Below are 27268 nucleotides of genomic sequence, written 5' to 3'. Positions count from 1 at the left end.
GTCTATGGAATGACCTCTATGGTGTCTGTCCCCATGGACAAGGTCTATGGAATGACCTCTATGGTGTCTGACCCCATGGACGAGGTCGTTGACGTTTACTGGGTCATCGTCACTGGAGCTGTGAGAGTACGAGGACACGGAACAGACAATTCATACTTCACTCGTCACGTCATAATAAACTGATTGGTGATTGGTCCACTTAACGGACGACATCACATCATAATAAACCGATTGGTCCACTAAATGGACGAGGAGCCGTTGAGGTCACTACTCACAGTGATGTAGGCCACGCCGCTGACCTCTGACCCCGCCGCTCCGTAGTGGACTCGGCTGAACCCGGGACGGCGCTGGAACATTGAAGGTTTGGGTCAAAGGTCAAAGTTCAGATTCTGCCGGATTCTACTGACAAAGGCAACCCTTCTAACACCAGTCTACTGACATGCCAACCCTTCTAACACCAGGCTACTGACATGCCAACCCTTCTAACACCAGAAGATGTGACACAGAAACCAAGGCTGACCAATGGAGGGGTCACTGCAGAGAGGAGAAAACACCAACTCCCAATGGATGACGGCCGAGCTGTGAACGAGAGGTCGTCAACCGGAGGACTTCCCCCATCGTCCCTCCCAACACCAGGTAGATCGGAGCCCGTTCTTCCCAACACCAGGTAGATCGGAGCCCGTTCTTCCCAACACCAGGTAGATCGGAGCCCGTTCTTCCCAACACCAGGTAGATCGGAGCCCGTTCTTCCCAACACCAGGTAGATCGGAGCCCGTTCTTCCCAACACCAGGTAGATCGGAGCCCGTTCTTCCCAACACCAGGTAGATCGGAGCCCGTCCCTCTCAACACCAGGTAGATCGGAGCCCGTCCCTCTCAACACCACGTAGATCGGAGCCCGTTCTTCCCAACACCTCGTAGATCGGAGCCCGTTCTTCCCAACACCAGGTAGATCGGAGCCCGTCCCTCTCAACACCAGATAGATCGGAGCCCGTCCCTCTCAACACCACGTAGATCGGAGCCCGTTCTTCCCAACACCAGGTAGATCGGAGCCCGTTCTTCCCAACACCAGGTAGATCGGAGCCCGTCCCTCTCAACACCAGGTAGATCGGAGCCCGTCCCTCCCAACACCAGGTCGATCGGAGCCCGTTCTTCCCAACACCAGGTAGATCGGAGCCCGTCCTTCCCAACACCAGGATCCCGTTCTACTCCCACTAGTTGCGGTCTTTTACCCGGCTGTACGGAACGTCTCCGCCGGAGGCTCCGCGGGAGCACAGCGGGCCGGTGAACAGGTCCTCCATGTCCTCCAGACGGAGGCCCTTCGTCTCCGGGAGGCAGCCCAGGACGAAGACGAGGCCCAGGCCCGCCAGGCCCGCGTAGAGGAAGAACGCCCCTGGAGGAAAACATACAACACATTACATAGAGGATTACATTAACCAGCTCAGTGGCCTTGTGGTTAGAGTGTCCGCCCTGAGACTGGGAGGTCGGGGTTCGATCCCCGGCCAAAGACTGTAAAAATGGGACCCAGTGCCTCCCTGCTTGACACTCAGCATCAAGGGTTGAATTGGGGGGTAAGTCCCTGCGACATACTAGCGTCATGTCCAGGGGGTGTACTTGTACATCAAGCTGCCTCACGCTACAGAAACAGGAGATAGGCTCCTGCCCCTATGGGCCTCATGGCTACAGAAACAGGAGATAGGCTCCTGCCCCTATGGGCCTCATGGCTACAGAAACAGGAGATAGGCTCCTGCCCCTATGGGCCTCATGGCTACAGAAACAGGAGATAGGCTCCTGCCCCTATGGGCCTCATGGCTACAGAAACAGGAGATAGGCTCCTGCCCCTATGGGCCTCATGGCTACAGAAACAGGAGATAGGCTCCTGCCCCTATGGGCCTCATGGCTACAGAAACAGGAGATAGGCTCCTGCCCCTATGGGCCTCATGGCTACAGAAACAGGAGATAGGCTCCTGCCCTATGGGCCTCATGGCTACAGAAACAGGAGATAGGCTCCTGCCCCTATGGGCCTTATGGCTACAGAAACAGGAGATAGGCTCCTGCCCCTATGGGCCTCATGGCTACAGAAACAGGAGATAGGCTCCTGGCCTGTGGGCCTCATGGCTACAGAAACAGGAGATAGGCTCCTGCCCTATGGGCCTCATGGCTACAGAAACAGGAGATAGGCTCCTGCCCCTATGGGCCTCATGGCTACAGAAACAGGAGATAGGCTCCTGCCCCTATGGGCCTCATGGCTACAGAAACAGGAGACAGGCTCCTGCCCCTATGGGCCTCATGGCTACAGAAACAGGAGATAGGCTCCTGCCCCTATGGGCCTCATGGCTACAGAAGCAGGAGATAGGCTCCTGCCCCTATGGGCCTCATGGCTACAGAAACAGGAGATAGGCTCCTGCCCTATGGGCCTCATGGCTACAGAAACAGGAGATAGGCTCCTGCCCCTATGGGCCTCATGGCTACAGAAACAGGAGATAGGCTCCTGCCCCTATGGGCCTCATGGCTACAGAAACAGGAGATAGGCTCCTGCCCCTATGGGCCTCACGGCTACAGAAACAGGAGATAGGCTCCTGCCCCTATGGGCCTCATGGCTACAGAAACAGGAGATAGGCTCCTGCCCCTATGGGCCTCATGGCTACAGAAACAGGAGATAGGCTCCTGCCCCTATGGGCCTCATGGCTACAGAAACAGGAGATAGGCTCCTGCCCTATGGGCCTCATGGCTACAGAAACAGGAGATAGGCTCCTGCCCTATGGGCCTCATGGCTACAGAAACAGGAGATAGGCTCCTGCCCCTATGGGCCTCATGGCTACAGAAACAGGAGATAGGCTCCTGCCCCTATGGGCCTCATGGCTACAGAAACAGGAGACAGGCTCCTGCCCCTATGGGCCTCATGGCTACAGAAACAGGAGATAGGCTCCTGCCCCTATGGGCCTCATGGCTACAGAAGCAGGAGATAGGCTCCTGCCCCTATGGGCCTCATGGCTACAGAAACAGGAGATAGGCTCCTGCCCTATGGGCCTCATGGCTACAGAAACAGGAGATAGGCTCCTGCCCCTATGGGCCTCATGGCTACAGAAACAGGAGATAGGCTCCTGCCCCTATGGGCCTCATGGCTACAGAAACAGGAGATAGGCTCCTGCCCCTATGGGCCTCACGGCTACAGAAACAGGAGATAGGCTCCTGCCCCTATGGGCCTCATGGCTACAGAAACAGGAGATAGGCTCCTGCCCCTATGGGCCTCATGGCTACAGAAACAGGATAGGCTCCTGCCCCTATGGGCCTCATGGCTACAGAAACAGGATAGGCTCCTGCCCCTATGGGCCTCATGGCTACAGAAACAGGAGATAGGCTCCTGCCCCTATGGGCCTCATGGCTACAGAAACAGGAGATAGGCTCCTGCCCCTATGGGCCTCATGGCTACAGAAACAGGAGATAGGCTCCTGCCCCTATGGGCCTCATGGCTACAGAAACAGGAGATAGGCTCCTGCCCTATGGGCCTCATGGCTACAGAAACAGGAGATAGGCTCCTGCCCTATGGGCCTCATGGCTACAGAAACAGGAGATAGGCTCCTGCCCCTATGGGCCTCATGGCTACAGAAACAGGAGATAGGCTCCTGCCCCTATGGGCCTCATGGCTACAGAAACAGGAGATAGGCTCCTGCCCCTATGGGCCTCACGGCTACAGAAACAGGAGATAGGCTCCTGCCCCTATGGGCCTCATGGCTACAGAAACAGGAGATAGGCTCCTGCCCCTATGGGCCTCATGGCTACAGAAACAGGATAGGCTCCTGCCCCTATGGGCCTCATGGCTACAGAAACAGGATAGGCTCCTGCCCCTATGGGCCTCATGGCTACAGAAACAGGAGATAGGCTCCTGCCCCTATGGGCCTCATGGCTACAGAAACAGGAGATAGGCTCCTGCCCCTATGGGCCTCATGGCTACAGAAACAGGAGATAGGCTCCTGCCCCTATGGGCCTCATGGCTACAGAAACAGGAGATAGGCTCCTGCCCTATGGGCCTCATGGCTACAGAAACAGGAGATAGGCTCCTGCCCTATGGCTACTTACATACAGGAAGAACGCCCCCTAGAGGAATTACAACACATGACATACAGGAAGAACGCCCGAGAACTGTAAACATTCTACTGTGTTTGTCTACAAAGGTTCACAGTAGCATGTTTTAAACCCAGATGTCCAGTGAACTGTAAACATTCTACTGTGTTTGTAAACATTATACGGTGTTTGTAAACATTCTACTGCGTTTGTAAAGATTCTACTGTGTTTGTAAACATTGTACGATGTTTGTTAACATTATATGATGTTTGTAAAGATTATACTGTGTTTGTAAACATGCTACTGCGTTTGTAAAGATTCTACTGTGTTTGTAAACATTGTACGATGTTTGTAAACATTATACGGTGTTTGTAAACATTCTACTGTGTTTGTAAACATTATACGGTGTTTGTAAACATTCTACTGCGTTTGTAAAGATTCTACTGTGTTTGTAAACATTGTACGATGTTTGTAAACATTATATGATGTTTGCAAACATTCTACTGTGTTTGTCTACAAAGGTTCACAGTAACTCTAGTAGTAGTTAGTTAGTAGTAGTTCACAGTAGAACTCTAGCTATAGTATACTATACTATATTCTTCCTGCCAGAGTTGTTTTCGTCGACTAAAACGAAGACGAAAAATGTTCGTCGACTACCTTTTTCCACTGACGAAAACTAAATGGAAACTAAGCTATGGTGACTAAAACTAAGACTGAATATACTGACAATTTCGTCAACGAATAAAAACTAGACTAGATGTTAGGAAGGGACTTTTCATTTCAAGTCATTTTACACTTGATTGTATGCTGAAAATAGCTGATCTACAAGCTTGCGACGCGTTGTGAGCTTGTAGATCGGCTATTTTTCCAGCAAGTGTAAAAATCTGTCATTACGACGGCATCAAGGCCCGCCAAAACACATTTTAGTCGACTAAATCAACTGCAGATTTAGTGGACTAAAACCTCACGATATTTAGTCGACTAAAACTAGACTAACACTAAAACATTCTGGGTGACTAAAATGTGACTAAAACTAAATGAAAACTATTGAAGACACTATGACTAAAACTAAACTAGACAGTACCGTAGTAGGTGAGGTGCTCCGCCACGTGGAGGAAGGTGAGAGACACCAGGACGTTGAAGCTCCAGTTGACTCCGGCTGAACAGGCGTTCCCGGTGCTGCGCGCCCACAGAGGGTAGATCTCTGAGTTCACCGTCCACGGCATGGGACCCATACCTGGGGGGGACGGGGGAGAGAGAGAGAGAGAGAGAGAGAGAGAGAGAGACACAGACAGACAGACAGACACAGAGAGAGAGAGACAGAGAGACAGAGACAGAGAGAGAGAGAGAGAGAAAAGTGGATAGGTGGAGAAAAGAGCATGTAAACAGGAAAAACGGTGAATCGGCAAAACCTATGACTTTCTGTACTTTAGCTACATAGAAATGTCTGTATGTCTTTAAATGTTTTGATGAATTGAACAATGTGGACCCTGTTGTAAACAAGTGTAATGCTTAATTGGGTCGTCCACTCACAGTTGACAGTCTTTGTATTGAGTTTGTGCTTAAAATGTACTGTAAATTCTACAAACTGTTAATAAATATTTCAATCAATCAATCAATCAATGACATAATGGCTCACGTTGGCTCACAGCGCATATATGTTTATTACATTAATGCAAAGCTATATATGATATAATATCGTTCCTGAACAAGCCTCCCTCCTCGCCTACAAAGCGTTATAGCGTTTTCATAATGTGTGCGTTCTCGTGTAAAGGGTCAATAAAAAAAATTGAGAACGCAACGGGACTTTGACGTTTTATCTGGAGATGGTCGCCTTGTAAAAGAGGCCTTGGCATCCTTATGGAAAGGTACTGAGCATAGAGGGGTTAATACAAGCTGCGTGCTCTAATAGTAAAGAGTAATAGAGCACCGAAGTCCTGACGTAACTCGCTCATCCCTTCGATTCCCCTGGTTCGCGGAAGTAATTTCTCTATGGAGAATAACATGGGGTGATCTTAATATCGTCTACTATAAGCGTTGTGGTCCAAAAATAAACAAGCTGTCTCTGCGTTATTGTCAGGGAGGTGTCTCTGTATCGTTATATTGTCAGGGAGGTGTCTCTGTATCGTTATATTGTCAGGGAGGTGTCTCTGTATCGTTATATTGTCAGGGAGGTGTCTCTGTATCGTTATATTGTCAGGGAGGTGTCTCTGTGTCGTTATATTGTCAGGGAGGTGTCTCTGTGTCGTTATATTGTCAGGGAGGTGTCTCTGTATCGTTATATTGTCAGGGAGGTGTCTCTGTATCATTATATTGTCAGGGAGGTGTCTCTGACTGTGTCGTTATATTGTCAGGGAGGTGTCTCTGTATCGTTATATTGTCAGGGGGGTATCTCTGTATCATTATATTGTCAGGGAGGTGTCTCTGTATCGTTATATTGTCAGGGAGGTATCTCTGTATCGTTATATTGTCAGGGAGGTGTCTCTGTGTCGTTATATTGTCAGGGAGGTGTCTCTGTATCGTTATATTGTCAGGGAGGTGTCTCTGTGTCGTTATATTGTCAGGGAGGTGTCTCTGTATCATTATATTGTCAGGGAGGTGTCTCTGTGTTGTTATATTGTCAGGGAGGTGTCTCTGTATCGTTATATTGTCAGGGAGGTTTCTCTGTGTCGTTATATTGTCAGGGAGGTGTCTCTGTGTCGTTATATTGTCAGGGAGGTGTCTCTGTGTCGTTATATTGTCAGTGAGGTGTCTCTGTATCGTTATATTGTCAGGGAGGTGTCTCTGTATCGTTATATTGTCAGGGAGGTGTCTCTGTGTCGTTATATTGTCAGGGAGGTGTCTCTGTATCGTTATATTGTCAGGGAGGTGTCTCTGTGTCGTTATATTGTCAGGGAGGTGTCTCTGTATCGTTATATTGTCAGGGAGGTGTCTCTGTGTCGTTATATTGTCAGGGAGGTGTCTCTGTATCGTTATATTGTCAGGGAGGCGTCTCTGTGTCGTTATATTGTCAGGGAGGTGTCTCTGTGTCGTTATATTGTCAGGGAGGTGTCTCTGTATCGTTATATTGTCAGGGAGGTGTCTCTGTGTCGTTATATTGTCGGGGAGGTGTCTCTGTATCGTTATATTGTCAGGGAGGTGTCTCTGTGTCGTTATATTGTCAGGGATGTGTCTCTGTATCGTTATATTGTCAGGGAGGTGTCTCTGTATCGTTATATTGTCAGGGAGGTGTCTCTGTGTCGTTATATTGTCGGGGAGGTGTCTCTGTATCGTTATATTGTCAGGGAGGTGTCTCTGTGTCGTTATATTGTCAGGGAGGTGTCTCTGTATCGTTATATTGTCAGGGAGGTGTCTCTGTATCGTTATATTGTCAGGGAGGTGTCTCTGTGTCGTTATATTGTCAGGGAGGTGTCTCTGTGTCGTTATATTGTCAGGGAGGTGTCTCTGTGTCGTTATATTGTCAGGGAGGTGTCTCTGTATCGTTATATTGTCAGGGAGGTGTCTCTGTATCGTTATATTGTCAGGGAGGTGTCTCTGTATCGTTATATTGTCAGGGAGGTGTCTCTGTATCGTTATATTGTCAGGGAGGTGTCTCTGTGTCGTTATATTGTCAGGGAGGTGTCTCTGTATCGTTATATTGTCAGGGATGTGTCTCTGTGTCGTTATATTGTCGGGGAGGTGTCTCTGCATCGTTATATTGTCAGGGAGGTGTCTCTGTGTCGTTATATTGTCAGGGAGGTGTCTCTGTATCGTTATATTGTCAGGGAGGTGTCTCTGTGTCGTTATATTGTCAGGGAGGTGTCTCTGTATCGTTATATTGTCAGGGAGGTGTCTCTGTGTCGTTATATTGTCAGGGAGGTGTCTCTGTGTCGTTATATTGTCGGGGAGGTGTCTCTGTATCGTTATATTGTCAGGGAGGTGTCTCTGTGTCGTTATATTGTCGGGGAGGTGTCTCTGTATCGTTATATTGTCAGGGAGGTGTCTCTGTGTCGTTATATTGTCAGGGAGGTGTCTCTGTATCGTTATATTGTCAGGGAGGTGTCTCTGTATCGTTATATTGTCAGGGAGGTGTCTCTGTGTCGTTATATTGTCAGGGAGGTGTCTCTGTATCGTTATATTGTCAGGGAGGTGTCTCTGTATCGTTATATTGTCAGGGAGGTGTCTCTGTATCGTTATATTGTCAGGGAGGTGTCTCTGTATCGTTATATTGTCAGGGAGGTGTCTCTGTATCGTTATATTGTCAGGGAGGTGTCTCTGTATCGTTATATTGTCAGGGAGGTGTCTCTGTATTGTTATATTGTCAGGGAGGTGTCTCTGTATTGTTATATTGTCAGGGAGGTGTCTCTGTGTCGTTATATTGTCAGGGAGGTGTCTCTGTATCGTTATATTGTCAGGGAGGTGTCTCTGTATCGTTATATTGTCAGGGAGGTGTCTCTGTATCGTTATATTGTCAGGGAGGTGTCTCTGTGTCGTTATATTGTCAGGGAGGTGTCTCTGTGTCGTTGTATTGTCAGGGAGGTGTCTCTGTGTCGTTATATTGTCAGGGAGGTGTCTCTGTATCGTTATATTGTCAGGGAGGTGTCTCTGTATCGTTATATTGTCAGGGAGGTGTCTCTGTGTCGTTATATTGTCAGGGAGGTGTCTCTGTATCGTTATATTGTCAGGGAGGTGTCTCTGTGTCGTTATATTGTCAGGGAGGTGTCTCTGTATCGTTATATTGTCAGGGAGGTGTCTCTGTATCGTTATATTGTCAGGGAGGTGTCTCTGTATCGTTTGCTACAGTCAGTCACTCATATATGATACAGTCTGTTTCTAGCGAAAATCTAACGAATTCAGTAGCAGTAACATTAGCGTCAGTTGATTCTTCATATCCATATGAGTGAAGCGGCCGGGATGACATGTTTATTTTTCAAACACAGTTCTTATATGAAGCATTCTAAAAATCCTCCTATGGCGATTTCAATGCAACTAAAAAAATACATGAACCTGGGGACTGGCGCCCTCTACTGGAAGTGACGTCAGACTTCGGTGCTCTATAATGAAAGGACGCGGCGTTACGGACCAGGTGCAAAGCAGGCCAGGTAGAGGACGAGACCGAGCAGCACCAGCCAGGAGTAGGAGGTGGGACAGTAGTTGTAGGCCCAGAACGGGCCCTGGCTGGAGGCCGTCTGGTTGGAACACCGGCCCCAGGCAGCGCGTTCGGTGGTCTCTCCACTGACGGGGATGCAGGAGCAGTCCGATACGTCGGTGCCGTTTTCGCGGTAACAGAAGCCACAGCCGGGGTCCAGAATGCATGAAGAACAGGACCTGGGGGGACACAGAACAACGCAACACCTCTCAGTAGAAGAACAGGACCTGGGGGGACACAGAACAACGCAACACCTCTCAGTAGAAGAACAGGACCTGGGGGGGACACAAAACAATGCAACACCTCTCAGTAGAAGAACAGTGACCTGGGGGACATAAAACAATGCAACACCTCTCAGTAGAAGAACAGTGACCTGGGGGACACAAAACAACGCAACACCTCTCAGTAGAAGAACAGTGACCTGGGGGGACACAAGACAACGCAACACCTCTCAGTAGAAGAACAGTGACCTGGGGGGACACAGAACAACGCAACACCTCTCAGTAGAAGAACAGTGACCTGGGGGGACACAAGACAACGCAACACCTCTCAGTAGAAGAACAGTGACCTGGGGGGACACAAGACAACGCAACACCTCTCAGTAGAAGAACAGTGACCTGGGGGGACACAGAACAACGCAACACCTCTCAGTAGAAGAACAGTGACCTGGGGGACATAAAACAATGCAACACCTCTCAGTAGAAGAACAGTGACCTGGGGGACACAAAACAACGCAACACCTCTCAGTAGAAGAACAGGACCTGGGGGACACAAGACAACGCAACACCTCTCAGTAGAAGAACAGGACCTGGGGGACACAAAACAATGCAACACCTCTCAGTAGAAGAACAGGACCTGGGGGACACAAAACAATGCAACACCTCTCAGTAGAAGAACAGGACCTGGGGGACACAAAACAATGCAACACCTCTCAGTAGAAGAACAGTGACCTGGGGGACACAAAATAACGCAACACCTCTCAGTAGAAGAACAGTGACCTGGGGGACACAAAACAATGCAACACCTCTCAGTAGAAGAACAGTGACCTGGGGGACACAAAATAACGCAACACCTCTCAGTAGAAGAACAGTGACCTGGGGACACACAAAACAACGCAACACCGACATATTTAGACAGGCAGTCATGTAGGTAGGAAGGTTTGGGACAATTATTTAGACAGGCAGTCATGTAGGTAGGAAGGTTTGGGACATATTTAGGCAGGCAGTCATGTAGGTAGGAAGGTTTGGGACAATTATTTAGACAGGCAGTCATGTAGGTAGGAAGGTTTGGGACATATATAGGCAGGCAGTCATGTAGGTAGGAAGGTTTGGGACATATTTAGGCAGACAGTCATGTAGGTAGGAAGGTTTGGGACATATTTAGACAGGCAGTCATGTAGGTAGGAAGGTTTGGGACATATTTAGACAGGCAGTCATGTAGGTAGGAAGGTTTGGGACATATTTAGACAGGCAGTCATGTAGGTAGGAAGGTTTGGGACATATTTAGACAGGCAGTCATGTAGGTAGGAAGGTTTGGGACATATTTAGACAGGCAGTCATGTAGGTAGGAAGGTTTGGGACATATTTAGGCAGGCAGTCATGTAGGTAGGAAGGTTTGGGACATATTTAGACAGGCAGTCATGTAGGTAGGAAGGTTTGGGACATATTTAGGCAGGCAGTCATGTAGGTAGGAAGGTTTGGGACATATTTAGGCAGGCAGTCATGTAGGTAGGAAGGTTTGGGACATATTTAGACAGACAGTCATGTAGGTAGGAAGGTTTGGGACATATTTAGACAGACAGTCATGTAGGTAGGAAGGTTTGGGACATATTTAGACAGACAGTCATGTAGGTAGGAAGGTGCGAAACCATTGAGAGCTTTATAAACAAGTAAAAACAACCAGAAGCCAGTTCAATGAAGCCAAAACTGGAGTAATGTGAGTGTTCTGATGAGTGTTCTGATGTGTTCTGACCCGTATAGCGAGCAGGTGGAGTTGACTAGGGGACCAACGGGGTGCAGGGTGACTGGTGGAGAGTTCTGGGCTGAGAGGAGGAAGCCCGATGCCAGAACCATCAGACTGAGGCCGGTACCTGGAGGAGAAACACACAGAACCATCAGACTGAGGCCCTCTCTCTCTCTCTCTCTCTCTCTCTCTCTCTCTCTCTCTCATTAGCAGGCAACAGTGCAGCAATATCCCTCTCTCTGTTTCTGGCACAACAGCGCCCCCTACTGGTACTCATAGTCATGGACTGGTGCTCATTAAACCAACACATATAGGCGGACACATGGGCACATACTGTAGGTGAACACGGACATTGCTGTTCCTTTGGAGTGAACCTCCAGAACCTTCAGACTCAAGCAGTGTAGACTCAATCATAGTAGTTAGGCACAAACCAAGTACTTTCTAAGAACAATGTTAATGTAACTAAGACATTCGCTGAGCGAGCTATATTTTAAATACAGAGATTTAGAAGGAATAAGCTAAATGGTTAGGCGACTATTCCCCCTTCCGTGAGGCGAGGTTTCTCTGCGGAGTGCGGAGAGGGAGATCACATTACAGCAGCCGTTCCTGTGTTGTGTGTCTGGGCAGAAGGGGAGGGGCTGGCCACATCTTTTGATTGGCTGATGGCCACAGCCACATCTTTTCATTGGTTAGAGGCCACACTTTTTCGCCACGTGACAACTTTACTAATGTTATAATAGATATATATATATATATACATATATATATATATATATATATATATATATATATATATATATATATAAATATAATCAGAATCATGAATCAGAATCATATATATATATATATATATATATATATATAAATATAATCAGAAGCACACAGACCTAAAAGGCTGGCCAGCGTCAGCTTCCTGCGGCCCACCCTCTCCACGAGCCACACCCCCACCAGGGTGAACAGGAAGTTGGTGGCGGCGGTGGCCGAGGCCATCCAGATGGCTCGCCGGTTGTCTCGCACGCCCGCCATCTGGAGGATGGTGGCGCTGTAGTACCTGAGGAGACAGAACGGTGGCGCTGTGGTAAATTCACCCATTCGCACACATTCACACACCTATGTAGATTGTGCATTACATTCATGCATTCACACAGAAAACTGTCAGGATGTAGAAGACAATTGTGACCAGATTTGACTGAGAGACTGCCATCTCGCAAATTCCAGCTTTTCACCGGAGGAGAAAAACTTTTTTTTATTTTTATGTGTTTTTATAGCACAGGCACTCTTCACATACTAGAGCATGTCTGAAATAAGTGTCAAAACATGTAGCTATTGTAATGTTAGAGTTCACAGAAGTGAACCTTTTAAGCCTGTTTTCTCAACCGGTGGGTCAAACTGAACAACCACTATGTCAATTTGAAGCTACGATTCCCTGCTTTAGTTTCACATGACATGAAAAAGAAAAACGAAAATTCAAAAAAATGCAATGGCAGTCAAATTTAGTCACATTTTTAAAATCTGATCTCAGTATACTGTACATACATGACGGTGTTGATGCCAGACAGCTGTTGGAACATCTGGAGCCCACAGCCCACCGTGAGCGCCCTGCGTGTGGGGGCGTGTCTCAGCATGCGCCAGATGATCAGCCCGCCTGTTGAGGTAAACCGTACCACAGAGCTAGCCTGGATCCAGCCCAAAGACCCGCCCACTCTCTGAGTGGACTGCATCTGGTGGTCTGGTGTTGCGCTGCATGTGAACTAGGGGTGGCGATTCCCGTTATGAACGATTCAAAATCGATTCATAATTTCCAAAAAAAGATTTTTTTTAATTTTTTTTTAGATTTTATTTCTGGTTAGTTACAGGAGTTTTCACTACATGGTGTTTATAATATGAAATGTAAGCTCAGCCTAACCCTCACCCTTACAGTAAACATCATGTCTTCAGTCATATCACTACATGGTGTTTATAATATGAAATGTAAGCTCACCCTAACCCTCACCCTTACAGTAAACATCATGTCTTCAGTCATATCACTACATGGTGTTTATAATATGAAATGTAAGCTCAGCCTAACCCTCACCCTTACAGTAAACATCATGTCTTCAGTCATATCACTACATGGTGTTTATAATATGAAATGTAAGCTCAGCCTAACCCTCACCCTTACAGTAAACATCATGTCTTCAGTCATATCACTACATGGTGTTTATAATATGAAATGTAAGCTCAGCCTAACCCTCACCCTTACAGTAAACATCATGTCTTCAGTCATATCACTACATGGTGTTTATAATATGAAATGTAAGCTCACCCTAACCCTCACCCTTACAGTAAACATCATGTCTTCAGTCATTTTCAAGTTAATCACTTCAGTTGGCTGGAGTAGATTGTGATGAAATCCTATGTATTGAATCAAGAATCATTTTGAATAGAGAATAGTTTCGAATCTGGAAAAAAAATCATTTGAATAAATAAAAAAATCGTTTTTGGAGAATCGAGAATCATAGAATCGAAAAAAAAAGATTTTTAATCGAATCGTGACCCCAAGAATCGGAATCGAATCGAATCGTGGGACACCCAAAGATTCACAGCCCTAATGTGAACCTATAATTTCTTCGGTATACAAAAAATTATTATCCAATGAGAATCGGTGGTGGGGGTGGGTCTAACGAACAACCAATCAGAGCCGAGGCCCGTTTTCAGCGTCATCACACAGCGCAACACACATGAGGAAGGAGGGAAAAATAACAAAAATGGCTACCATTGGTTGAGGGAAAGTCTAATCCCCTCCCCCTTGAAATGGCTCAGACAGACAGGAGACAATGTCAGACTGAAGCTTGAAGAAAGCTCCAGTCTGATAGTCAGGCTACGACAGGGCGGCAATCAGTTAACGGCTTACGGTGTGATGCCCTCTAGACCAGGGACATCCAACTCAAACACACAGAATAAATTGGTACAAGTGGAGGGTGTTTCAACACACGGGCACGGCGGTCCTGACGATCAATATGTGCAGAAGAATTATATGACCCTGCAGGTATTGGTGTAGAAAGCCGTCACCTCCCCCCTCCTCCTCCTCCTCCTCCTCCTCCTCCTCCTCCTCCTCCCCCCGCCTCCTTCTCCTCTTCCTCTAAGCTGGTCCTGATGGCGTGGTACTCCTCCTCAGCTCCTCCTCCTCCTCCTCCTCCTCCTCACCTCCTCTTCCTCCTCCTCCTCCTCCTCCCCCCCCCCCCTCCTCCTCCTCTTCCTCCTCCTCACCTCCCCCCGCCTCCTTCTCCTCTTCCTCTAAGCTGGTCCTGATGGCGCGGTACTCCTCCTCAGCTCCTCCTCCTCCTCCTCCTCACCTCCCCCCTCCTCCTCCTCCTCCTCTTCCTCCTCACCTCCGCCCTCCTCCTCCTCCTCTTCCTCCTCCTCCTCCTCACCTCCCCCCGCCTCCTTCTCCTCTTCCTCTAAGCTGGTCCTGATGGCGCGGTACTCCTCCTCAGCTCCTCCTCCTCCTCTGATGCGCTCCAGGACGCTCCTGGCCTCCTCGTCGCGGCCCTTCTGAAGCAGCCAGCGAGGACTCTCCGGCAGGAAGAGGAAGCCGGCGAACTGCAGCAACGCAGGGACCACCGACAGGCCCAGCATGTACCTAGAGGACACAGGAACATCCTGTTAGAGGACAAAGGAACATCCTGTTAGGACACAGGAACATCCTGTTAGGACACATGAACATCCTGTTAGAGGACACAGGAACATCCTGTTAGGACACAGGAACATCCTGTTAAAGGACACAGGAACATCCTGTTAGGACACAGGAACATCCTGTTAGAGGACACAGGAACATCCTGTTAGAGGACACAGGAACATCCTGTTAGAGGACACAGGAACATCCTGTTAGAGGACACAGGAACATCCTGTTAGAGGACACAGGAACATCCTGTTAGAGGACACAGGAACATCCTGTTAGAGGACACAGGAACATCCTGTTAGGACACAGGAACATCCTGTTAGTACCTAGAGGACAACAGGAACATCCTGTTAGAGGACACAGGAACATCCTGTTAGTACCTAGAGGACAACAGGAACATCCTGTTAGAGGAAGAGCTTCACTGGTTCGGGGGAGTGGACGGTATATGTATCTTTTCCCTTTTTTGCTTCCTATATGATGAATTCCTGTTCTGTTCTTTAGCTACATAGAAGTGTCTATTTGTACGTCTCTAAATGTTTTGATGAATTGAACAATGTGGACCCTGTTGTAAACAAGTGTAATGCTTAATTGGGTCGTCCACTCACAGTTAAAAGTCTTTGTATTGAGTTTGTGCTTAAAATGTACTGTAAAACTGTTAATAAATATTTCAATCAATCAATCAAAGATGATGCATTTATATAGCGCCTTTATCCAAGGCGCTTTACATTCACCCATTCACACACATTAACACACCTTTACATAGACTGTGCATTACATTCACCCATTCACACACACATTCACACACCTTTACATAGATTGTACATTACATTCACCCATTCACACACACATTCACACACCTTTACATAGATTGTGCATTACATTCACCCATTCACACACACATTCACACACCTTTACATAGACTGTGCATTACATTCACCCATTCACACACACATTCACACACCTTTACATAGATTGTACATTACATTCACCCATTCACACACACATTCACACACCTTTACATAGACTGTGCATTACATTCACCCATTCACACACACATTCACACACCTTTACATAGATTGTGCATTACATTCACCCATTCACACACACATTCATACACCGATTGCGGCGGAAGCCATGCAAGGTACCAACCAGCACATCGGGAGCAATGTGGGGTTCAGTGTCTTTGCCCAAGGACACTTCGGCATGTAGACAGGAGGAGGAGGAGGCGGGATTCGAACCGCAGACCCATGGATCATTGGACGACCCGCTCTACCTCCTGAGCCACAGTCGCCCCCTGGCGACAAGGGGTGGTGTGCGTGTGTGCGTGTGTGTGTGTGCAGATAGTAGTGACTCCAATATTAGATAGGTAGGTATGGTTGGAACTCCAACGGATTCTGCTACTAGTATTGAACTTTATCTACCGATAGAAGACGCACACATTACACATACATCATAATACTGTACATAATACTGTACCTCCAGCCGTGGGGCTCCAGGTAGCTGAACGCCCCGTCCACCACGCTGGCACAGAACTGCCCCCCGGTGATGAAGAGCGTGTTGACGGTGACCAGCTGGCCTCGCAGGTGGGCTGGAGACATCTCCGCCATGTAGACGGGCACCGTCATGGAGGCCATACCTGGAGGGGGCACAGAGAACACTCATCTCTGAGAGAGTCTTAGCCTGGGTAGCATTCCTTTAGTCTTAGCCTGGGTAGCATTCCTTTAGTCTTAGCCTGGGTAGCATTCCTTTAGTCTTAGCCTGGGTAGCATTCCTTTAGTCTTAGCCTGGGTAGCATTCCTTTAGTCTTAGCCTGGGTAGCATTCCTTTAGTCTTAGCCTGGGTAGCATTCCTTTAGTCTTAGCCTGGGTAGCATTCCTTTAGTCTTAGCCTGGGTAGCATTCCTTTAGTCTTAGCCTGGGTAGCATTCCTTTAGTCTTAGCCTGGGTAGCATTCCTTTAGTCTTAGCCTGGGTAGCGTTCCTTTAGTCTTTAGTCATTTTGCTGCTCATAATAAATGATACAGTAGGAATGAATACCGGAAGACTCACCCCGGTGCTTGCCCGTTTTTCCTCCCGGAATTTCCCCCAGTGAGGGGGATAACTTTGTAATATGCTATTGGCTGTTTGTATTATTTTTGGAAAAATATGAAAAGATACTCCTGTGGAAAGGCTTATATTATATTACTTATATTGACCCTATAAACAATTTAGTATTATTTAGTATATGTAAGGTTTTGTCCACTCAAATGGTACCTCGTCAGATAATCCCCACATATCCTACAACAACTTCTGTGAACAGACTTCACTGTAGTAGCTTTTCATAAATTATATTTGTACTTAGGCTGTTCTGCTGTCATGAAAGTTTATAGTTAGAGAAATTCAAAGTCCAGCCGTCTGCTGTCCAGCCTCTCCCACCCCTCACTGGGGGAAATTCTGGGAGGAAAACAGAAACGAGTAGGCTTGTTACCGCAGGAATTATGTTAAATATATTGAACAGTATAAAACGTTTCATAATGTGTCATAATTGACATTATGACACATTTTTATGACGATTGTACTGCGTGGCTTATGGAACAACCTACCTATCCCCAAGCCCACGGTGATCCGTCCCAGCAGCAGGAACCAAACAACCTACCTATCCCCAAGCCCACGGTGATCCTTCCCAGCAGCAGGAACCAGACAACGTACCTATCCCCAAGCCCACGGTGATCCTTCCCAGCAGCAGGAACCAGACAACCTACCTATCCCCAAGCCCACGGTGACCCTTCCCAGCAGCAGGAACCAAACAACGTACCTATCCCCAAGCCCACGGTGATCCTTCCCAGCAGCAGGAACCAAACAACGTACCTATCCCCAAGCCCACGGTGATCCTTCCCAGCAGCAGGAACCAGACAACCTACCTATCCCCAAGCCCACGGTGATCCTTCCCAGCAGCAGGACCCAGCGGTCGGGGGCGAGGCCGAGGAGCATGCCGCCCGCGGTGAAGGTCAGGCTGGCCGCCAGGATGCAGCGCCGCCGTCCCAGAAGCCCGTTGAGCGGTCCGCCGGCCAGCGCCGCCACGGCGGCCCCGCCCACCGTGCTGGAGACCAGCAGCTCCTGCCACAGGAGGCTCAGCTCCATCTGGTCCTAAAGAGCAAAGGATTACATGGCAGAGGTTATAACCCATTCTGACCTGAGATCAGATTCACACGAGGTTTCCACTGGGACACACACTGGGTCTGATTATAACCCATTCTGACCTGAGATCAGATTCTAAAAAAATGTCAGTAGTTCTTCGATTTTTTTCAAAAATAGCAGACCTACAAGCTCGTAGCGCGCCACTCGGTGGCGCACTATGAGCTTGTAGGTCTGCTATTTTTCAATAGCTAAAGCATGACATGATGCCAACACCAAAATGGGTGCCCGTTCAGAATGGGTTAAAGGACCACTTCACCACTTTCCAACCTATCTTCATATAATAGGTCCTCACTAATAATCATGATAAAATGGCACGATTTCTTTCTACTCAGTCTGTGTCTCATAGGAGGGCTGTGGGCAGTTTAGAAACCGTCTTCCAGTGACATCATCATTAGGCAGATTATTGTTTTACAAAAATATTTAGATTATTTTCATTATCGTGAGAACGATGGCTTCCATGTTCGCATTGCAACTTTTCAGGACTAGAAAGCCTGCAGTTTCTATTAGCTTGTATTCCCCATCGATGATGTCACTGGAAGACGGTTTCTGAACTGCCCACAGCCCTCCTATGAGACACAGACCGAGTAGAAAAGAATTGCGCCATTTTATCATGATTATTAGTGAGGACCTATTATATGAAGATAGGTTGAAAAGTGGTGAAGTGGTCCTTTAATAATAATAATACATTGTATTCATAAGGCGCCTTTCAGGACACTCAAGGTCGCCGTACAGGTTAAAAGCAGTACAAGAACACAGTTTAAAAGCAGGAAAAAATTAAACTAGGGCACAGCTTGCAGCAGAAGACACTAGAGGTCACACAGAGGTCACACAGAGGTCACACAGAGTCATAGGCCTGCCTAAACAGGTGGGTTTTGAGGTGGGTTTGAAATATGGTGATAGAGTCCATGTTTCTGATGTTTCTGATGTTGGACAAAATTATTTAGTTTCTCACCTGATTCTGACAGGACATTAGGCCCATATATGGAGCGTCACAGTCCCTCCCTCTTTCAATGACGGCGCCAGGGCCAGGAAATGAATCACAATGCATTTTTCCCTCATAGACATTTCAAAAAGTATTTATTTAAAGACCTTTTAAGCCTCGTACGAAGGCAACTCGAGTCGTGACAAATCATGACAACACACAAACATTATTTTGGACCAAACAAATAATTACATCGAAGAAAAAACAACAAAGAAGTGTTGTTTTAACCTGCCGTTTTTTTCTACTTTCTAATTCTTTGTTTGGCCCGAAACATTGTGTTCGTTGTCATGATTTGTCACGACAAGAGTTGTCTTTGTCCGCGGCGTAAACGTCTTTAAATAAAGAGTTGTCTTTGTCCAGCAGCGTATAAACGTCTTTAAATAAAGAGTTGTCTTTGTCCGCGGCGTAAAAACGTCTTTAAATAAAGAGTTGTCTTTGTCCGCGGCGTAAACGTCTTTAAATAAAGAGTTGTCTTTGTCCGCGGCGTAAACGTCTTTAAATAAAGAGTTGTCTTTGTCTGCGGCGTAAACGTCTTTAAATAAAGAGTTGTCTTTGTCTGCGGCGTTTAAACGTCTTTAAATAAAGAGTTGTCTTTGTCCGCGGCGTATACGTCTTTAAATAAAGAGTTGTCTTTGTCCGCGGCGTAGAAACGTCTTTAAATAAAGAGTTGTCTTTGTCCGCGGCGTAAACGTCTTTAAATAAAGAGTTGTCTTTGTCCGCGGCGTAAAAACGTCTTTAAATAAAGAGTTGTCTTTGTCCGCGGCGTAAACGTCTTTAAATAAAGAGTTGTCTTTGTCCGCGGCGTAAAAACGTCTTTAAATAAAGAGTTGTCTTTGTCCGCGGCGTAAAAACGTCTTTAAATAAAGAGTTGTCTTTGTCCGCGGCGTAAACGTCTTTAAATAAAGAGTTGTCTTTGTCCGCGGCGTAAAAACGTCTTTAAATAAAGAGTTGTCTTTGTCCGCGGCGTAAACGTCTTTAAATAAAGAGTTGTCTTTGTCCGCAGCGTAAACGTCTTTAAATAAAGAGTTGTCTTTGTCCGCGACGTAAACGTCTTTAAATAAAGAGTTGTCTTTGTCCGCGGCGTAAAAACGTCTTTAAATAAAGAGTTGTCTTTGTCCGCGGTGTTTAAACGTCTTTAAATAAAGAGTTGTCTTTGTCCGCAGCGTAAACGTCTTTAAATAAAGAGTTGTCTTTGTCCGCGGCGTAAAAACGTCTTTAAATAAAGAGTTGTCTTTGTCCGCGGTGTTTAAACGTCTTTAAATAAAGAGTTGTCTTTGTCCGCAGCGTAAACGTCTTTAAATAAAGAGTTGTCTTTGTCCGCAGCGTAAACGTCTTTAAATAAAGAGTTGTCTTTGTCCGCGGCGTAAAAACGTCTTTAAATAAAGAGTTGTCTTTGTCCGCGGCGTAGAAACGTCTTTAAATAAAGAGTTGTCTTTGTCCGCGGCGTAGAAACGTCTTTAAATAAAGAGTTGTCTTTGTCCGCGGCGTTTAAACGTCTTTAAATAAAGAGTTGTCTTTGTCCGCGGCGTAAACGTCTTTAAATAAAGAGTTGTCTTTGTCCGCGGCGTAAACGTCTTTAAATAAAGAGTTGTCTTTGTCCGCGGCGTAAAAACGTCTTTAAATAAAGAGTTGTCTTTGTCCGCGACGTAAACGTCTTTAAATAAAGAGTTGTCTTTGTCCGCGGCGTAAAAACGTCTTTAAATAAAGAGTTGTCTTTGTCCGCGGTGTTTAAACGTCTTTAAATAAAGAGTTGTCTTTGTCCGCAGCGTAAACGTCTTTAAATAAAGAGTTGTCTTTGTCCGCAGCGTAAACGTCTTTAAATAAAGAGTTGTCTTTGTCCGCGGCGTAAAAACGTCTTTAAATAAAGAGTTGTCTTTGTCCGCGGCGTAGAAACGTCTTTAAATAAAGAGTTGTCTTTGTCCGCGGCGTTTAAACGTCTTTAAATAAAGAGTTGTCTTTGTCCGCGACGTAAACGTCTTTAAATAAATACTTTCTGAAAATTAACGGAGGATCATTTCCTGGGCCCTGGTGGTAGGGGGCGGGACTGCGACGCTCTATTGATAAAAAGTGTTGTCAAGTAACTTAAGTAATATACTACTTTCAGTAATATTATTACTTTTTTCCAGTAATATGTAACTTAACTAGTTACTTTCACATTTTGAGTAATAATATTACATTGACTTTTTTCCAAAAGTAATATTATTACTATTTTCACGAGCCTTGGTGGAACTGTGGGTTTGAGTGTTTATTTACAATGGTAGACTGGGTTGAAGTCATGTTGCTTTGCAGGCTGCTGATCCGCTCTAGATCTAGACTCTAGAGCGGATACGGAAACGATGCACACTCGTCGGTACGTATGTGTGAAGTATCGGATGCAGAAGGGCGGGCCTTAAACCGTCCGGAACACGGAACAACAACCTAAACTATAGTGTGTGTAACTCGTTAGACTGTTAGAGAGAAGAGACGTAAACAAACTAAGCATGGAGGAGGTGGAGGAGACAGAGACCCCGGCACAACAAAGCGTTAAAACATTCAATACTTGGAAGTATTCGCATTATTTTGAGTATGTCCGCGATCGAGACGAGATGAACATTATTGTCCGCTGCAAGTTGTGCATAGGGAAGAAGCTATATTCCACGTCGAAATCTACTTCTAATCAATGTGTACAAATGGATCCATCATCATGAGTTAAATAAACACTGCAGAATAGGGGAGGGGTGCTAATGCTGCTAATGTTGAAAATGCAAAGTAAGACTTTTGGGGACAAAATATGCAATACAGCCGTATATTGATACGAATAGTTTGACTGTTCAATATCACACGCAGCCATTACTCTCCACAATTAGCAACAACAACACCTTTCCTCATCCTGTCGTCCCTTCACAATGAAAGTGTCTCCCCTTTACCTCCCAATGCTGCACATTTTACCATGTTATTTACATAAAATAGGTGTAACTTTACTAACTTAGCATTAACATTGTGGGAGAGAGCAAGGCAGTGATTGAGCGAGAGAGAGAGAGAGAGAGAGAGAGAGAGAGAGAGAGAGAGAGAGAGAGAGAGAGAGAGAGAGAGAGAGAGGCCAAGAGTGGCGGGGGTTGACTGAGGGGACTTCAGTGCATTGTACTTACATTATGTAAGTACAATCCAAAGAATGAGTGCATTCGCCATGTATCTGAAGGAAGCCTGATCTAACCACTCTTAGATTTCCTCCAGTTTATCCCTGAGTTTAAGTTTACCCTATTGTTTTAGGATTAGTTTATTTAGCCTTATTGGGCTTTGTTTAGGGTTAATTCACCCCATGGCTCCTCAATTAGCCAGTGGCAGGTTTTATGACTATCTCGTGGCTTCCTGTGAGGTTTAGGTTTAGCGTTGGGATTTAGGTTTACGTCTTTGGTCTATTCTTTAAAACTAGATATTTTTTTGTTATTTGAGTTTTTACTGTTTCCATTTAAAAAAAACAAAAAAAACAGGCTCTTCTAATTAACATTTATATTTCAAGGTGCATCCTGTCATGAGTTTCTCTTTTGTTTCCTGGGCCCGGTGTCTAATGGCCCATTGGGTGTGTTTCCTGGGCCCGGTGTCTAATGGCCCATTGGGTGTGTTTCCTGGGCCCGGTGTCTAATGGCCCATTGGGTGTGTTTCCTGGGCCCGGTGTCTAATGGCCCATTGGGTGTGTTTCCTGGGCCCGGTGTCTAATGGCCCATTGGGTGTGTTTCCTGGGCCCGGTGTCTAATGGCCCATTGGGTGTCAGTGACACCTCTTGCTTCGTGTCCCAGGTTGGCTTGGTGTGGAATGTGCTAATTTGTCCCCTATATTCAAAGTCTGATTTCCATTGATTATTGGTTGTGTTTTAGTATCTATATGGCTGAGGAGTTTTGGTACAAAATCAAAACAACTTGTCTAATATTTTGGCATGTTTAAACCTCCAGGAAAATCCGTGTTGAGGTTCTTGATCCACTGTTTTCCATTAAAACGTCTTTATCCTACTGTCCAGTTGGGATTGTGTTGAAGTCCAGGTATACTAAACAATAACAATAAAATACCAAGTCCTTTTTCAGGACTACTTGGTCCTTTAAATAAAAAAATATCATAGAAATAAATACACAATAAAGAGAGTTCCACCGTGTTCAGTTTGGAACATACAGACACAGGTTTGTGTTTCCACCGCATTGTGTTGGACGGAACAATTGTCATTGTTTGATGCCTAGCTGAATGGTTAGAGAGCCTGTCTGGGGAGAAGGAGTCTCCTTAGGTTTGAATCTCAGTAAGTGATGCTGAGAGGTGGCTCACCATCAGGTGGGATGAGATGTTGATCCATCATTTCTTGATCTTTCTGCTGTTCCTTCGTCTGGAATGTGGTCTCGGTTCTTATTGTTGTTGTCGTCGTCTGTTGTCGTTGGTTGCCATGGCTGCCAGTTCCCACCTGATGTCGTGTGGGAGTTCTGATTGGTCCAGAGTGTACTGAATAACTTCTAGCTTACAAAACATCTTAAGACGAGGACTCAAGTCTAAGATGAACAGCTCATCAGAGATAGTGTCATCTCCTTTCCTTCCTCCAAAGAGGATGATACAATCTCCCACAATGCAACAGCACATACCATGCATTGGACATGGTCCTTTCCCCTTGGGCTCAACCTTCTTCCAGGAGAAGGTCTCTGGACTGAATTTCCACACATCATTGAAGGTCTGGTTCATGTTCAAGCCACCAAATATGTACAGCTCTCCATTGTATGTAAATGCTGAATGACACCAGCGTTCTTCTGGTAGAAGTTGTGCAGAAGGTGTGTCCAGCCAGGCGTTGGTCTCTGTGTCAAACACTCTGATGGTGTTGTAGACCCCCTGGTACCCACAGCCCCCGAATACAAACATCTTGGTACCAATGATGGAAGCAGAGTGAAGGTGTGAAGCAGGAGTTGGAGTTCCTCTGGTGTTAATTAAAGTCCAGACCATTGTGCTGGTGTCCAACTTGTACATGTCATTAGTGTATGCAGTCAGCTGGGTGTCTCCTCCATGGATAAACATGACCTTCTCCAACACACAGGCTGAGTGGCCCCACCTCCCCTCTGGAACAGTCCCAGAAACCCTGGGTTGGGACCATCTGTGGGAGTCAACATCAAATGCATAAAGCACATTGCAGTAAGGATTGCCGCCCCAGATGTAGACTGTATCTTCAACCAACACAGCTGTGTGGCCGCAGCGCATGGATGGAACCTCAAGGTCACCGCCTCCTCTTCCTGGTTCCACTGGAGGTAACTTCTTCCAGCATAAAGACATTGTGTTGAAGACATGGACATCCATCTGTCCCATGTTGTTGAAGGTCTCTCCATCCCAGCCTCCAAAGGAATACAGTTTGTTCCTCACTGCTACAGCAGCATGAAGGGTTCGCTTTGGTCCTCCTGCTTTGGGAACGGTCCAAGACAACATAACTCTGTCTGTCTGTCTGTCTGTCTGTCTGTCTGTCTGTCTGTCTGTCTGTCTGTCTGTCTGTCTGTCTGTCTGTCTGTCTGTCTGTCTGTCTGTCTGTCTTTCTTTCTGTCTGTCTGTCTGTCTGTCTCTCTCTCTCTCTCTCTCTTCTCTCTCTCGACGTCTACAGTAATCTTCAACACGGTGCATCATCTTATATCTTCTGGTGTGAAATCACACGAGACACAAACTGTTGCCATGCACGCCTTAACGACGCCAATTAGTGCAGCTGTTCTTCATCTGCACCCTTTGAACTCTATTGCTATATTTATTACTTCATTGCGGCTACCTTGGGGTCTATGGATCTATGGGTCACGGATCTATGGATCTATGGGTCTTCCACACGCTACAGCGTTCCCTAACACTGAGCTGTGTTGTATTTTGAGGTTGTGTGTGTGTGTGTGTGTGTGTGTGCATGCATGCACGTGTGCGTGCGCGCAATGTGCTCAAGCTGACTGGCTGAGCACGGAATGTGATGTATGGTGATAACAGTGCCGCTCACGTCACGTGGGTGTGATATTTTTCTCCATATCGCTGTGTGAGAGACAGTCCACTGAGCAACTCAAAGTGAGGCTAACCACTAACCCCTTATCCTTCAACTTCTTTTCCTTTTTTTTTACTATTTTGAAAAACATTTTTTGAATAGTTCAACTAGCCAATCTACATTGACACGTGAGCTTGTAGACTGGCCAGTTTAACTATTCAAAAATGTTTAGCAAAATAGTAAAAAAAAAGAAAGCCAAAGAAGTTTAGGGATAAGGGGTTTACCGGCGACTAAAATGGAGCCCCTAAAGTCCTGTCAGAATCAATTGAGAAACTAAATAATACAATTTTGTCCAATTTACAATGTAGGCATTCAGCAGACACTCTTGATCCAGAGCAACTTACATTAAGCAAAAACAAAAGCATGGGAATACATCACATATATAAAAAAGTAGTTATCATGAATCATGTATAAACTAAGAACGTAACAGTGGAGTATCTATATGTCAACTATACATACTATACTATATTATATAATATACAATATACATGTGTACTATACAGTGCTATTCTAGTGCTGTCTACGTAACGAGCTATAAGTCTGCATGTCCAACCTGAGAGGATTCTTTTTTACTTTATTTACTGGAATACCTTCAGCAGCTCAGTGGCCTTGTGGTTAGAGTGTCCGCCCTGAGACTGGGAGGTCGGGGTTCAATACCTGGCCGGGTCATACCAAAGACTCTAAAAATGGGACCCAGTGACCTCCCTGCTTGACACTCAGCATCAAGGGTTGGATTGGGGGTAAGTCCCTGTGACATACTAGCGTCATGTCCAGGGGGTGTACATCAAGCTGCCTCACGCTACAGAAACAGGAGATAGGCTCCTGCCCCTATGGGCCTCATGGCTACAGAAACAGGAGATAGGCTCCTGCCCCTATGGGCCTCATGGCTACAGAAACAGGAGATAGGCTCCTGCCCCTATGGGCCTCATGGCTACAGAAACAGGAGATAGGCTCCTGCCCCCTATGGGCCTCATGGCTACAGAAACAGGAGATAGGCTCCTGCCCCCTATGGGCCTCATGGCTACAGAAACAGGAGATAGGCTCCTGCCCCTATGGGCCTCATGGCTACAGAAACAGGAGATAGGCTCCTGCCCCTATGGGCCTCATGGCTACAGAAACAGGAGATAGGCTCCTGCCCCTATGGGCCTCACGGCTACAGAAACAGGAGATAGGCTCCTGCCCCTATGGGCCTCATGGCTACAGAAACAGGATATAGGCTCCTGCCCCTATGGGCCTCATGGCTACAGAAACAGGAGATAGGCTCCTGCCCTATGGGCCTCATGGCTACAGAAACAGGAGATAGGCTCCTGCCCCTATGGGCCTCATGGCTACAGAAACAGGAGATAGGCTCCTGCCCCCTATGGGCCTCATGGCTACAGAAACCGGAGATAGGCTCCTGCCCCCATGGGCCTCATGGCTACAGAAACAGGAGATAGGCTCCTGCCCCCTATGGGCCTCATGGCTACAGAAACAGGAGATAGGCTCCTGCCCCTATGGGCCTCATGGCTACAGAAACAGGAGATAGGCTCCTGCCCCTATGGGCCTCATGGCTACAGAAACAGGAGGTAGGCTCCTGCATGCCCTATGGGCCTCATGGCTACAGAAACAGGAGATAGGCTCCTGCCCCTATGGGCCTCATGGCTACATAAACAGGAGGTAGGCTCCTGCATGCCCTATGGGCCTCATGGCTACAGAAACAGGAGATAGACTCCTGCCCCTATGGGCCTCATGGCTACAGAAACAGGAGATAGGCTCCTGCCCTATGGGCCTCATGGCTACAGAAACCGGAGATAGGCTCCTGCCCCTATGGGCCTCATGGCTACAGAAACAGGAGATAGGCTCCTGGCCCCTATGGGCCTCATGGCGCGGCAAGGCTACTTACCTTCAGCAGCAGCATGGCCCCCGACACCACGCCAGTGTCGTAGCCGAACAGGAAGCCCCCCAAGGCGGAGAAGAAGGCCAAGGCGTAGACGAAGCCCGGCGTCGTCGTCGTCCTCCTCCTGCTCCCGTCGTCACATTGGTCCAGCATGTCGTCTACATACGCCGCCGCGGTGTTCCTCCTCCTGCTCCCCTCGTCACAATGGTCCAGCATGTCGTCTACATACGCAGCCGCGGTGGCGGTGTTGTGCTCGCTGTGGTCGTCCCGGGGCTGGACGCTGCTGGACAGTGGTGGAAAAAAAAATACTCGATTGTTTTACTTAATCCATTCTGACCTGAGATCAGATTCTATAAATGTCTTCTACATCCTGACAGTTTTCCATTCTGACCTGAGATCAGATTAAAAAAATGT

At 46.9% G+C, this 27268-nt stretch overlaps 1 protein-coding gene across 1 annotated transcript; it reads right to left on the bottom strand.

Annotated features, from left to right (window-relative positions):
- Positions 1 to 1194: 1194 nt before the first annotated feature.
- Positions 1195 to 27007, bottom strand: slc2a13b (solute carrier family 2 member 13b; the record flags this gene model as incomplete). Its single annotated transcript, XM_083762899.1, has 10 exons — positions 1195 to 1391; positions 5148 to 5300; positions 9126 to 9370; positions 11163 to 11280; positions 12041 to 12204; positions 12690 to 12798; positions 14567 to 14775; positions 16291 to 16450; positions 17713 to 17938; positions 26861 to 27007. The coding sequence occupies 10 exons, from the start codon at positions 27005 to 27007 to the stop codon at positions 1213 to 1215; spliced, it is 1710 nt and encodes a 569-aa protein (XP_083619025.1). The 3' UTR covers positions 1195 to 1212.
- Positions 27008 to 27268: the final 261 nt, after the last annotated feature.

The sequence above is a fragment of the Protomyctophum parallelum genome (genome assembly GCF_964188405.1).
Source record: "Protomyctophum parallelum genome assembly, chromosome: 4".
Taxonomy (NCBI): domain Eukaryota; kingdom Metazoa; phylum Chordata; class Actinopteri; order Myctophiformes; family Myctophidae; genus Protomyctophum; species Protomyctophum parallelum.
The sequence above is the reverse complement of the archived record's forward strand: the minus strand, read 5'-3'. Positions and strand labels throughout refer to the sequence as shown.